Source organism: Bubalus kerabau, chromosome 15 (genome assembly GCF_029407905.1).
Source record: "Bubalus kerabau isolate K-KA32 ecotype Philippines breed swamp buffalo chromosome 15, PCC_UOA_SB_1v2, whole genome shotgun sequence".
NCBI lineage: Eukaryota > Metazoa > Chordata > Mammalia > Artiodactyla > Bovidae > Bubalus > Bubalus kerabau.
In genome coordinates this window covers 80,838,933-80,853,848 of record NC_073638.1, presented here as the reverse complement: position 1 = coordinate 80,853,848, position 14,916 = coordinate 80,838,933, and the positions used below count along the sequence as shown (strand labels likewise).

The 14,916-nt window shown below is 37.3% G+C and overlaps 1 protein-coding gene and 1 pseudogene across 1 annotated transcript; both read right to left on the bottom strand.

The window, feature by feature from the left end:
* Positions 1 to 306: 306 nt before the first annotated feature.
* On the bottom strand, positions 307 to 1,254 carry LOC129628506 (olfactory receptor 8H1-like; annotated as a pseudogene).
* A 6,617-nt stretch (positions 1,255 to 7,871) lies between these two features.
* LOC129628841 (olfactory receptor 8I2-like) lies at positions 7,872 to 8,800 on the bottom strand. The gene is given in 2 exon segments (XM_055548396.1): positions 7,872 to 8,563; positions 8,566 to 8,800. Coding segments are annotated over 2 exon segments (927 nt in total).
* Between the last annotated feature and the right edge of the window lie 6,116 nt (positions 8,801 to 14,916).

Below are 14,916 nucleotides of genomic sequence, written 5' to 3'. Positions count from 1 at the left end.
TTTGTACAGCACACTTAAAAAACTGACAACTATACTTTTCATTTTGAAAATCAGTTGCCCTTAAAAACATACATATTGAGACCATGGTTTAAACGTGTTTCATGGTTTCCAATTACAGTGTAGATTTCTAAAGTCATATTCTTAGAAAGGCCTGAGATTGTATTTATTCAAGCAAAGGATGGATCAATAGAATAAATAAATAAATAGTTCTATGCGTTTTGGAGAAAGAGCAAGGAAATAGACTATAGGGACAAAAATAAAAACACACACAGACAAGCAGAGGAGCTTAAAAGTTCAGGATCAGTGTTACTTTAATTGTTTGGAGCTCTTTCTCTTCTGTAAGACTCTGCTGAGAGCATTTTTTACCTCTTTATTTCGAAGACTGTATATAAGTGGATTCAGCATGGGGATGACAATACTATAAAAAACAGAAACCTCTTGATCCTTTCCCAAAGAGTAGGACTTACTTGGTTTTACATAAGTAAAAATCGCAGTGCCATAGAAGATGGTGACTGACAGGAGATGGGAGGCACAGGTAGAGAAGGCTTTCTGCTTCCCTGCAGTGGAAGTGATTTTCAGGATAGTGGATAGGATGGACACATAGGACACAGATATTGTGATAAGAGACACCACTAGGGTGGAGCCAGCAAAAATGGATATTATGATTTCAATATCATGTGTGTCAGTGCAGGACAGTGCTAAAACTGGGGGTGCATCACAGAAAAAGTACTAGATTACATTAGAGTCACAGAAATGCAATTTGCTCAAGCAAAGCACATTGACAAAGGTGTCCATGAAGCCAATCAAGAAGGATCCAAAGACAAGAGAGCAGCAGCGTCTAGTGGACATAATAGCTGGGTAATGCAGAGGCTTGCAGATGGCTACATAGAGATCACAGGCCATGGAGGAGAGAAGAAGACATTCAGTGACACCCACAAAGACAAAACAATTCATCTGGATGAAGCAGTTCAGGTATGAAATATACCTGTTGGAAGTCAGTAAATTGTCTAAAGCTTTAGGGGTGACGGCAGTTGAGAAACTGAGGTCAAGAAATGACAGGTGAGTGAGGAAAAAATACATGGGTGTATGAAGCTGGAGATCCAGGCAGATTATCAACATCATTCCTGCACTGCCCAGCACAGTAATCAGGTACATCAGGAGAAATAAGGTGAAGAAGGCCAGCTGGATCTCTTCAGAGTCTGTCAGTACCATGAGGATGAAGTCAGACACATGAGTGATATTTCTTCTGCCCATAGTTTTAAAATGCTCCAAACTGTTGAAAAATCAAAGTTGATTCTTAGCAGGAATCGCTGCAAAAAAAGATTTATGTTTCTATGAACAACATAGCATATTTATATTAGCTTTTTCTGAAAGAGGATAATATCGATGGGTGTCTCAAGTATAAAGAGAAAAATCTTTACTTTATTTCTAAATATAGAAATGTGTATAAATTAACATTTAGATATAATATATTAGAAACTACTGTATTGGAAAATTAGAAATAACCTTGTAGTGTTTTAAATGTTTCACTTTATTAAAGCATTTAATTCCATTGAGAAAATTATACCATAGATATTAACATTAGTAACATTTTTAAATTTTATTTATTTATTATTATTAGTAGTTGTAGTATTTTACTTTACAATATTGTATTGGTTTTGCCATACATCAACATGCATCCGCCACGGGTGTACACGTGTTTCCCATGCTGAACCCCCCCCCCCCACCTTCCTCCCCACACCATCCCTCTGGGTCATCCCAGTGCACCAGCCCCAAGCTTCCTGTATCCTGCATCGAACCTGGACTGGCGATTCATTTCTTATATGATATTATACATGTTTTAATGCCATTCTCCCAAATCTTCCCCTCTCCCTCTCCCACAGAATCCAAAAAACTGTTCTATACATCTGTGTCTCTTTTGCTGTCTCACATACAGGGTTGTCATTACCATCTTTCTAAATTCCATATATATGAGTTAGTATACTGTATTGGTGTTTTTCTTTCTGGCTTACTTCACTCTGTATAATAGGCTCCAGTTTCATCCACCTCATTAGAACTGATTCAATAAAACACTGATGAAAGACATCAAGGAGGACACTAATAGATGGAGAAATATACCATGTTCATGGATTGGAAGAATCAATATAGTGAAAATGAGTATATTACCCGAAGCAATCTATAGATTCAATGCAATCCCTATCAATCTACCAACGGTATTTTTCACAGAGCTAAAACAAATAATTTCACAATTTGTATGGAAATACAATAAACCTCGAATAGCCAAAGCAATCTTGAGAAAGAAGAATGGAACTGGAGGAATCAAACTGCCTGACTTCAGGCTCCACTACAAAGCCACAGTCATCAAGACAGTGTGGTACTGGCACAAAGACAGAAATATAGATCAATGGAACAAAATAGAAAGCCCAGAGATAAACCCATGCACCTATGGACACCTTATCTTTGACAAAGGAGGCAAGAATAGTCACATTTTTTAGATGAAAAAAAGTACATAGAGAATTTAGGTAATTTATCCAGTCAGAGCTAGTACATGTTGTCTCGGTAATTCTATGAAGATAGATTGATCACAGAGTGCATGCCCATAATACTAATTACTATTCATAATTAATTTCAGCAACCCTGAAAAACAAACGCTAGATATAAAATAATGATGAAAAAATTGTTTCAACACATCATGCACAATTCTTTTTTTCAAATATTATTTAATACTAATGCAATATAAATTCAACCTTCAGAATTCAGTAGGCTGTACTAAAATGATAGACCACATATTAGCATTAATTTCCAAAAAATAACTTGATATTCAAAATCACATTTCTACAAAAAAAATTATATTTCTAAAATACACACATTCCTTGCAGTCCCTGATTATGTCAATGTTATCTTTCACAAGTCTTTGGAGTACCTAGGGTAAGGTTAAATGATATCTGCATGTATGCTTCTCTAATGTCCTTGTTGTATTTGAACCTAACTAAAACTTTCTGATTTTCAGAATAATACTTACCAGCAGCCAGAGTTGGTGGAAAAACAACTATTTCCAATATTATCTGACTAGCAGTATGACAGTTTCCCTCACAAATAAAATATAAAGACCCATTTCAGCTGAAAATTTCTGTAACATAATATTTTTTTGATACGTTCTTATTAAATTTTAGTTCTTTTGTTTTATTGTGTGGGAAAAGTAAATCAATGTAGAAATTTTGTTCAACTGCTGTTCAAATGTAAAATTTGTCAGGAAGTTGTGTCTAAAAAGAATACCATGGATCAAACTGTGCATGAATGCAGAGTAGAATATGCCTTGTCTCTCATCCTGGTAACTCCAGGGAACCTCATATACTGGGGATTGGAATTATGCAACATCTGGTCATTCCTATGGACCAATTTCCATCAAAGATTGCTTTGCGTGTCTCCAAGACAAGAGTTCAAGGAATAAATGCAGCTGTGCTAAGCTTTGAAAAGTTGGTTGCATTTTCCCTTAGGAGCCACACAATGAAGAGCCCAATGCTTTAGTTTTCCTTTGGGATGTTCTAAATTTATTCCTGTGGTGGTAGAGTAATTATTTCTAGAGAAATGATTAATCTATGACTGTAACCATTAAGGATGGAAAGATACATTTTTTACAATGAAATTTTATATTTATATTTTATATTTAAATATATGTGTGACACTATGCTAAGAGTAAATATGTCCATTAGATACAAAATGAAATCTCCAAATGTGAATAGGATAATTCTTCTAGGGGTGATCAAAACTGATTTTTTTAGCTTTACTGAAGCATCATTGATACAGGAGGATTTATACACATTTACTGTATATTTATTAATGAATTTAGACATCTGCATATATCCAAATGCCATCACCACATTCAAGGTTCTAAACCTAGCTATCATCTCCAAAAATTCCCTTGTATTCTTCTATGCATGTGTGTGTTTTGTGGTAAAAAATGATTTCTAAAGATCACCACCACATACTAAAATATAGCATGCACAAAAATAAAATTAATATATAACAAAATTCAAAAATGATATGAAAATAATCAGACACAAATTTTGGTGAATGTCTGAACTATTTTTGTTCATTAAATTCTTAATTGTATTCTTCTATATTTGCATACTTATCATACTATATAGTCATTATCCATCTGCATTTTATAACTAAAATTTCACAATATAGTGTGATCAATTTTATACTAGCCTTTCATAAATCCCATAATTAAATGCCTTATGCATTGACTGATACCCCTTGAACAACTTTTCTCCAGAGTTCAGTTCAGTCACTGAGTTGTATCGACTCTTTGTGACCCCAAGGGCTGTAACATGCCAGGCTTCCCTGTCCTTCACCATCATCTGGAGTTTGCTCAAACTCATGTCCACTGAGTTGATGATGCCATCCAACCATCTCATCCTCTGTCATCCCCTTCTCCTCCTGCCTTCAATGTTTCCCAGCATCAGGGTCTTTTCTAATAAGTAGGTTCTTCACATTAGGTGGCCAAACTATTGGAGCTTCAGCTTCAGTATCAGTCCTTCCAAGAATATTTAGAAATTATTTCCTTTAGGATTGACTGGTTTGATCTCCTTGCAGTCCAAGGGACTCTTAGGAGTCTTCTTCAACACCAAGTTCAAAAGCATCGATTTTTTGGTTTTCAGCCTTCTCTATGGTCCAACTCTCATATTCATACATGAGCACTGGAAAAACCATAGCTTTGCCTATATGATCCTTTGTCAACAAAGCAATTTCTGCCCCTCCAGAAAAGTTAATCAAATATTAAATATTTCATTGAGGATTATTTGCCCAAGAAGAAGAAGATTCAAAAAGGGGGTAGATTAAATATCAGATTACAATATTATTATAAATTTTCTGCTGATTCATGATAATGAACTCAATGTTTATGTAGACTTAAAAGTGAATCTTACAAGAAAGTTTTCCTGTACATCCAGAATTTCAGGTAATAATTTATTGGTGTTGATAAAGAAGCTACATTTTTATGTGCTATACATTTGATGCAGGGCAATTCTATTCATCAAAAGATAGTGCAGCTAAAACAGGAATCTTTAGAAATTAAAATGCCAGTGTAAACTTATTTGACAACAGACAACTTTGGGAGTTAAACCAACTGAGAAACTCTCAATTATTTTCAGTCTAAAGTCACCTCAATAACCATAGTGATTGCAAAATTATCAGAAGTAAGTTCTTGCTCAGTAATATCCCAATGTTGAAACTCATTCTGTTAAAGTTTAGGATTATGCTTTCAGAATATCTATTTATATGACCATGACCATTTATTTTGTCATGTTGATACGAAGTCCTCATAAAACTGAGCTCCTCTGCTGAGTTTATGATTAACATCTTTATCCAAAATGTCATTCCCTTCCTTGTCCAACACCTGTTCCCCACAAAGTTGAGGATTATCAAAGAAAAGAGGGATTGAAACCCAGAAGGACCTTGTGGGGCCCTCCCAGGTACAAATGCCATTTCTAGTTCCCAGTTTCCTTTTTGTAGAAAGAAGGTTTTCATCCTCCTTGACCTTTCTTGAATTCCGAAGGACATATTCAAACAATAACTGTTTAGGTTAGTTAGCACACGTGGAAAGCAACAATAGTGTAGTAATGGGCCAGTGTCCTGCTTCCTCCACAAGGGAGGCATGTAACAGTGCATGTCATGGAGAGCTTCTATAGGAACTAAGTCCCCACCCAGGTGGAGCATGGTAACTTCAGGCTGAGCACAAGAACAGGGACACCAGACTGGTTGGTACCAGAAGGTAGATCCCTGGAACACCACCCTGTGACCTCACCACCAACCAATCAGAGGAAGGTCACGTATCCTGTAGAACTCCCTTCAAATTTTGCCTATAAAACTTTTCCTTGAAAATCATCTGGGAGTTTTGGTCTTTTGAACCTGTGTGCATGTGTGCTGACTCACTTCAGTCGTGTCCAACTCTGTGCGATGCAATGAAATGTAGTCTGCTGGTTCCTCTGCCCATTGGATTCTCCAGACAAGAATGCTGCAGTGTGTTGCCATGCCCTCCTTTAGGAGAGCTTCCCCACCTAGAGATTGAATTCCCATGTCTTATGTTTCCTGCATTGGCAGGCGAGTCCTTTACCACTAGCCACGTGGGAAGCCCTTTGAACATGAAAACCACATCCTCCTTGCTTAACCTTGGAATAAAACTTTCTTTGCTCCAAATAGCAACATTTCTCAACAATACCTAACCAGTTGAATTCAATTACTTATAATCACCTATGCAATGTATAATTCTGTATACATTCATTTCAATGTCCTAAGCACCAAGGAAAACGTGATTTGAAAAGATATTTATAAATAAAAGATGTTGTGGTGAACCAAGGACAAAAGAGCAGATAAAACCAGGGAGGGTCCTGGAATGCAGGAACAGAAACACCAGACCCTTTTTGTCCTTCCCTCCCCTGTGTTGTAACTATTAATGGATTTCAGGTCCTCCTGAGCAGCATAACCTGTCTCCCCTCCTACTCCATACGGAGAAGGCATTTGCTTTACTCTGCCCCCCCGCTCAGTATACCTGCCTCATTCAATCAGCAAATGACCCGCCAGACCCATATTCCACTCCTTGTACTGTGAGTATAAAAGTGGACTAAGGATCCCTGTTCAACATCAGTTCTCCCTTGAGCTGATCCGCTGTTCTAACAGCATCTCCCACTCTAATAAACTTTATTTCCCTTTCCTTCTGTCTCATGTCTAGAAATTTGTTTCCAACCCATGCCCAGACCCTGACAGATGTCTTTGAAATGATTTTCTAAATAGAATTTTCAATAAAACTAATAGTTTTTGAGTGCTAATGTGCATCTGTACTCAGTTGCTAAGTCATGTCCAATTCTCTGGGATACCATGGACCGTAGCCTGCCAGGCCCCTCTGTCCATGGAATTCTCCCACAAGAATACTGGAGTGGGTGGCCATTCCGTTTTCCAGGGGATCTTCCCGACCTAGGGATCAAACCCCGGCCCCCTGCATTGCAGGCAGACTCTTTAGTGTCTGAGCCACCACCTCTATAGATGCCTCCAAAATGCCTCAGGAATTGTGCTATAGCCACTGCTTTATTAATCTACATACACACACACAGTTTATTCAGTCTTTGAACTTAGAGAGGTACGTTGTGCTTGTTAAGAAATGGAACTCTGCGGTTTTTGAAATATCCTCTACTTCATAAAATGAGGTTTCATAGATAAATGGTAAGAATTTTAACTCTCACGGCAAAATGAATGCGCATTACCAAGAGATCTCTCTGTTTCACCCAATGTCCTCTTATCACTTGTGTTTACACCTCATGAAAATTAATAACTCTAACCCTCACCACTCCCTTCTGGCCACAGATTTATAATCACTTTTATTATTTCTCTATGATTGAAGCAACTTAGCAGCAGCAGCAGCATGCTTTCACTTCCTCTCCGCTAATCAGCAATCATTTCTTGTTAATAGCATTTGAGTCATCATTTCTTAATCTACCAATTTTCTACTCTCAATTTGTTGATAGTGGAGAAAACACCATGTCAAAACTTATTAAAAGTCAATTTAATAGCAGTTCAACATTTTGCAGTGTGATGGCATCATCATAGGTGGGGTTTAGCCACCATCCAGATGCTTTACATATCTGTGCATGTCTATGTCTGAATAATTTTAGTACTGAAATGAACACCTTCCATGGTGATCCAGTATCCATATCAACAAATAAAATGATAATTTATCTCCTGCATTTCATGATTCTGTTATCATTTATTTTGTCTTATTCTTTTGGGGGTTACTCTACTAGCTCCCAAATTTTTGAGCCGTTGAATGCCTGAAGCACTCCAGGTTTGCTTTAGTTGCAACATGCACAGATTTGTCATGGAAACAGTTTTTGAAATGCTTTCAGGAGAGCATTTTTTACATCTTTGTTCCTCAAACTATAGATAAGTGGATTCAGCATGGGAATGACAATGGTATAGAATACAGACGCCACCTGTGCCTGGGTCAAGGAGGATGTGTTATCAGGCTGCAAATACGTGAAAATCAGGGACCCAGAGAAGACAGTCACCCCCATGATGTGGGACACACAGGTGGAAAAGGCTTTCTGTCTGCTGGCCGCAGACCAGATCTGCAGGATGGCTGAGATGATGGCAATGTAGGTGACTGTGATGATGAAGAGAGAGCTAAGAAGGGTGAAGCCAGCTAAAACAAAGATCACCATTTCTGTGCTGAATGCATCCACGCAGGACAGAGCCAGAAGAGCTGTGGTGTCACAGAAAAAGTGATTGATGCTGGCATCATGGAATGCCAACCTGCTGATCACACAGATGGAGACCAGAGAATTGGTGAAGCCAATCATATAAGGGATGACTCCCAACCACCTGCACACTTTCTGGGACATAACCACGGAATACAGTAAGGGATTGCAGATAGCTACATAGCGGTCATAGGCCATAGACCCCAGAAGAAAACACTCACTACACACTAAACCCACAAAAAAGTACATTTGAACAAAGCAAGCAACGAAGGAGATGGTTTTCTGAATTGACTGGAGATTTACCAGTGCCTTGGTGTTACAGGAGAAGAATAAAATATATCAATGAATGCTAAATTGCTAAGGAAAAAGCAAATAGGTGTGTGGAGTTGAGAGTCAATTCTGATGATCAGAATTAGTGCAAGGTTCCCCAAAACAGTGATGAGATAAATAAAGAGGAACATTATGAAGAGGCTGACTTGTAGTGCAGGGTGATTTGCAAATCCAGAGAGAATAAAGAACGTCACCTCCGTGAAATTGTTCCCAGCCATTTCTGTCAACTCAGACCCTTGACTTCTCTACTGAAAAATGATAAGAAAAGTTAGAGGAAATTCAAGTCCAAAGGCATGATAACTAGCACTGACCTAGACTCCCATAATGAGAGTAACAGATGGGAAGCATATATTAAATGATTTCAAGTTAATTGAGAATTTATACATGATTTTGATTTAAAAACAATAGAACTAACAAACACTAATCAAAAATTCCAAGCACACATTCACTGGAATTGGTTGCACTCTAAAAAACCAAATCTATCTGGATTGCTTTTTAAGGAAATTTCTCTAGAGATAAATCACCCTCTTCCCTTATCTATCACCGGGACCCAATTCATATACTTAGAAACTTACATACTGTAATTGATTATGTATTATTCTTAAAAAACATGGAGCTCAACTGGAAATTTAAATTTTGGTATGTAATGATACCTTGTGTGGCAGTCATAAGATTTCAGCAGCCAATAACTACTTTACAGGCTTGTTTTAGGTGCTTAATGAGATCTTCAGTGGGCATATCTAATAGTGCTTTGGACTCAATAAAGCTTGCTACATTTTGCAAATATATATATGTATATAAATATATAAAATGTATATTTCACAAAATGTTATATATACACATATGCATATATTTACATATAGTAAGTGAGATATTATATACATAAAATGGAGAAGGGGATGGCAACTCACTCCAGCATTCTTGCCTGGAGAATCCTATGGACAGAGGACCCTGGTGAGCTAGAGTCCATGGGGTCACAAAGATTTGGACACACACACACACACACACACACACTTTATATATACATATATGTAAGTCCCAGAGAAGGCGATGTCACCCCACTCCAGTACTCTTGCCTGGAAAATCACATGAATGAAGGGGCCTGGTAGGCTGCAGTCCATGGGGTCGCTAAGAGTTGGATACAACTGAGTGACTTCACTTTCACTTTTCACTTTCATGCATTAGAGAAGGAAATGGCAACCCACTCCAGTGTTTTTGCCTGGAGAATCCCAGGGACGGGGGAGCCTGGTGGGCTGCCGTCTATGGTCACACAGAGTCGGACACGACTGAAGTGACTTAGTGAGTGAGTGATATGTACGTCCCCTAATATGAACCCCCAAGTTGTGAACTTTCAAAGATGCAAATGTGAGTTCACATGTTCAATCGCATGCCAGTTTATGTGTCTGGCGTGTGTTGTCCGTCCTCTACAATTGGTTGTGCTTCTGTGTATTTTACTGTACATTGCTATGTGGAGTGCGGTAGTGCAGGATCTTTATTTCAAGTGCAGGTTGGGGGGAAGCAAGCATAAAAGCAGCAGTGATGTAGCTGGTACTGCTCAGAAGAGATTCAGAAAATGGTAAGGGGATTTTATTTATTTGAGGAGACATTGCAGTTTTTTGAGGCACAGGACCCGTAAGTAGAATGGTGCATGAAAGCTGCAGCAGCCGTTTGGAATGCAACCCATTGCTAGCCTGTCATCTACGAAAAGAATAAAAGAGCTACTACTCAGACATCTCTGCATCGATTTTTCAAAAGGGTATTCATCGATAGAACTGAATCCGGCAAGGAGCAAGAACCTGTGCATCAGCGTCAGGCCTGAGTGACGCCGCAGCTTTCCCTGTTACTATCGCTGAGGATCTTCAGCTCTGCCATCTCCCAGCTCCTCTCTTCCCTTCAGTCGGTAACTCTTCTTTCCTGCTCACTCAGTGCCAGCCCCTGTATGGAGCTGTTGTTCTGTAGTACTGAGCCTTTCAAGGTACTGTTCTGTAAGATTAAAAATGTTTTCTTTCTCTTATGTGTGTTTTATGCATTATTTGTGCAAAAATTATTATAAACCTACTACAGGACAAAACTAGATAGCTGGTTGTGTTAGCTAGGTACCTAACTTAACTTTGTTGGACTTAATGAACAAACTGGACTTCCCAATGTGCTCTAGGAACAGAACTCATTCATATGTAGGGGATTTATATGTTAATATAAAAGGAAAGAAACATCTTGTTTATTTTATACTTTAATGCTAAAATCCTCTCTACTTTTTTTTTCTATCACATACCCTTTCTTTCTATTGGTGAACATTTCTAAATGGGGAACATAGTCTATGATGCAGCCAAATTGTTTTGTCTCTGTGGTTAGAATCAGGTTTATTGCCAGAATGAAACACTTGGTTATCTACAACATCAGGCAATAAATAATTCATTGCCAATAGCAGGATTCAACTCAATAATATGGTGTGAAGAAGCGTACAAATGGTAAAATGAATATGATATGTTATATTTAAAACAGAAAATTTAAATATAAAGTGATTTCACTAAAAATTAAAGAACTTATTTTCCTAGTTACATTGACATAAGCATGCGATAAGGAAAACTGAAAACTGGTGTGATATTAATGCAGTTTATTTCAGACATGTGGCACTCTGCTTGAGTAGCCCAAAGGAATCTTATGTTATATAAAGTATACTTAATCCCTTAGTATATCTCATGTTCACAGTGTTCCTATTTACTTATCCATTCATTCCTGTATTTAGCATTTAGTCAATGAAGACATTTTGTCTTGGCTGTCATTAAAGGCACTTTTCTTAAAGCATACTGGAAGCTTCAGGTGTATAAAAATAAAACTGTGTCAATGTGAGAAACACACATAACTACACAATAATTAAAAGAAAAGGGTGATAAAATCAGACTTACCTGGGATTTAGTCATCAAAAGGAAACTCTCTTTTCATTCAGGACTCTTCCACCTTTTATCAGGTTTATGATCAGACAATAGAAAGAGAAAACATTGCTTAATACTTGCAAAATTCATCATTTTTTTGGCACATAATTATATTTTTCTCACCTATAATTCTGAACTCTGTGAATTCCCAGTAAGATGACTTGGATCTGTTGCTGTTTTTGCTGCCACTGTGCTTATCACAGAGCTCTATTTCTAACATAATGGACCCCTAATGATATCAGGAAATTGATGGGGAAAATGGTGGTTTTGATGACAATTATGGAAAATACATATATCATCTTCTAATGACGGGATAAAATATGAGCCAAATTAGCAAAGTGATTGTTTATCTGCATGTACTTCTCAAGAATTCAAATCTATTTTTTAGTTCAAATTTAGATTTGTATTCAGAATTATTTTTGTTCTCAGTGTTTTTATAAAGCATTCTCATGACAAAGAATTATCTTCAGAAATCTATCTAGTCTTAAACTGTCTTTTTGTACCAAAATCTCTGTTTAAACTCACAAATATAAATCATAAAGAAACTGGCCAATTAGCACCTTTCATCTCTTGAGATTTGTATTTTAATTGTACCCCAAGGTTTATTTTTAATTTGCATGGGATACATCCGCAGTGAAAAGGTTTGGAAATAAATAGCCCTTACTTGTGTGTATTTGTTTAAATGTCCATAGGCATACTGAAAAATGCAATTTAATATAGTTTTCAAAATTATATTTATTTTTTATTATACATTTAAATTATTAACATTATATTTATTATATTTGTTTTTATTTTATACATTTTAGATTTTCTGTTATTAAATTTATATATATATTATATTATTCATATTATATATAAATATATATAACAGCTTTTCTAAAATATGAAATGTATATGAGATTCATGGCACTAGAAAATATCAGATAAATACTGCCCCTTTCTAAGCTTCCCAGGTAACTCTCCCAGCAAAGAGAAGTGCGTCTTCCTATCTACTGATTTAACATTGAAATCATGTTACCACCTAGGTTAATAAATCATGTATGCTTTTTTTTTTTAATGCAGGCATTCAGTGATTTTTAATTGACTTGCTCCATTGTATGTACACAAAATAACTAGTTGAGAATAAGTACGCCATCTAGAAAAATAAACAAAAAATTTTAAAGTTTGTGCTCTGAGTTTCATGCTCAGCAGAATGGTCAGTAATTTGAAACAATTTAATTATATGATTATTGTTTCTTTATTTTCTAATCAGCTTGGTAGGACACACTCTATAAAGATTCTAGGTTAGTAAATCTGTGACTGACCCACAAAGGCAAAATTTTTAAAGTGTCTCAGGTCCATGGACTCTTTCCAAATACTAGCTTAGAAGAATCTCACAGATTTATCTAATTAAGTTACTTTTCAATTGGTATTATTATATTTTATTATTTTACTTACCTTTAGAAGGCATTTAGTATTACAATGATGAAACATGACAGATTTTTCATTGGGGAAGAAAAAAAACCACATCTCTAATTCTACTTGTTGCACTATAGATTTAAAAAGAGAAATAAAATCTATTATGCATGGGCCATATCAGTTAAAGGTGGACAGCAAATTAAGACATTAGGAAGCAAGAAATTGTACTACATTTTCCCCCCTCTAGTATGTGTCTTGAAAAACTTAGACTTTGAAAACATTGGGCTGTAAATATCAAATTTCCATCCATTATCTTACTTCTTTCAACATACTTTTATCGAGCAACTATTAAATAACAGATACGGTGCTTTCTAACTGTGCTCTGTTAGAAATGTTGTCTCTGCGTCTCTCGGACTCTGAGTGGCTTATCTCTTTACCTTTCTCACCAGTAGAGTTGCATAGACGTAGTTGGCTAGGTAGACCCGTTGTTACGTGCCATTTCCCCGATCTGTACTTTACTGCCATTTCCCAGTTTATTAACAGCCTAGTGGGAAACCTGTTTTCCTGTATCATTGTGAAATTATGAGACAAGATAAACTCCTCCTTTTGACAGCAGAGCTTATGGAGTAAGGGTTTTGAACATTTGTTCAGTACCTGCAGTTGATAGTGGAATTAGGGATGGTCTGGAAACTACGAAGAACGTTTAAACTTTTAATCATTTAATCTTGTTCGATATGTTTAAGGTTCATTGCGGTTTATTGGAGAAGGAAATGGCAACTCACTCCAGTATTCTTGCCTGGAGAATCTCAGGGACCGAGGAGCCTGTTGGGCTGCCATCTATGGGGTCGCACAGAGTTGGACATGACTGACGTGACTTAGCAGCAACTGTGCTTTATGTGGGAAAACAAAGATGAGAATAAAATCATCTCTACTTTTGCATCCCTTAGAGTTGGTTGCCTCCTTCAAGTTTCAAAATTTGTCTCAGTTCTTCAATATTCTGACGTTTGATGAGCTAAAGTTATTGTGGCTACCATTGTTTAATTGGTTTAGGGACTTTATTTGGCCTCGCTATAGAGTGAATGTGTGTGTGCATGCTAAGTCACTTCAGTCATGTCCAACCCTTTGCAACCCTATGGACTGCAGCTCACCAGACTCCTCTGTCCATGGGGATTCTCCAGGCAAGAATACTGGAGTGGGTTCCTGTGCCCTCCTCCAGGGGATTTTCCCAACCCAGGATGGAACCCACGGCTCATGTCTCCTGCCTTAGCAGGAGGGTTCTTTACCATGTAATAAATGCTTGCTCAATTCAATTCATATATCTTATAAACCCATTTATAAGAGAGTGAAAAAACTTCCTTGAAACTCAACATTAAAACAAACAAACAAATGAAGATCATGACATCTAGTCCCATTACTTCATGGAAAATAGAAGGGGAAAAGTGGAAGGTTTTATTGACAGATTTTATTTTCTTGGACTCCAAAATCACTGCAGGAAGTGACTGCAGCTATGAAACTGAAAAATTCTTGCTCCTTGGAAGAAAAGCTGTGACAAACCTAGACAGTATATTAGAAAGCAGAGATGTCACTTTGCAGACAAAGATCCATAACATCAAAGCTGTGGCTTTTCCATTAGCCATGTCGGGACTGAGTTAGACCGTGAGTTACACCATGTGAGAGTTAGACCACAAAGAAGGCTGAGCGCTAAAGAACTGATGCTTTCGAATTGTGATGCTGGAGAAGACTCTTAGAGTCCCTTGGACTGCAAGGAGATCCAACCAGTCCATCCTAAAGGAAATCAACCTTGAATATTCATTGGAAGGACTGATGCTGAAGCTCCAAACTTTGGCCACCTGATGTGAAGACAAGAAAACCTGATGTGAAGAAAAGACCCTGATGCTGGGAAAGATTGAAGGCAACAGAAGTGGGTGGCAGAGGATGAGATAGTTGAGAGTATTACTGACTCAACGGACGTGAATTTGTGCAATAGTGAATGACAGGAGCTT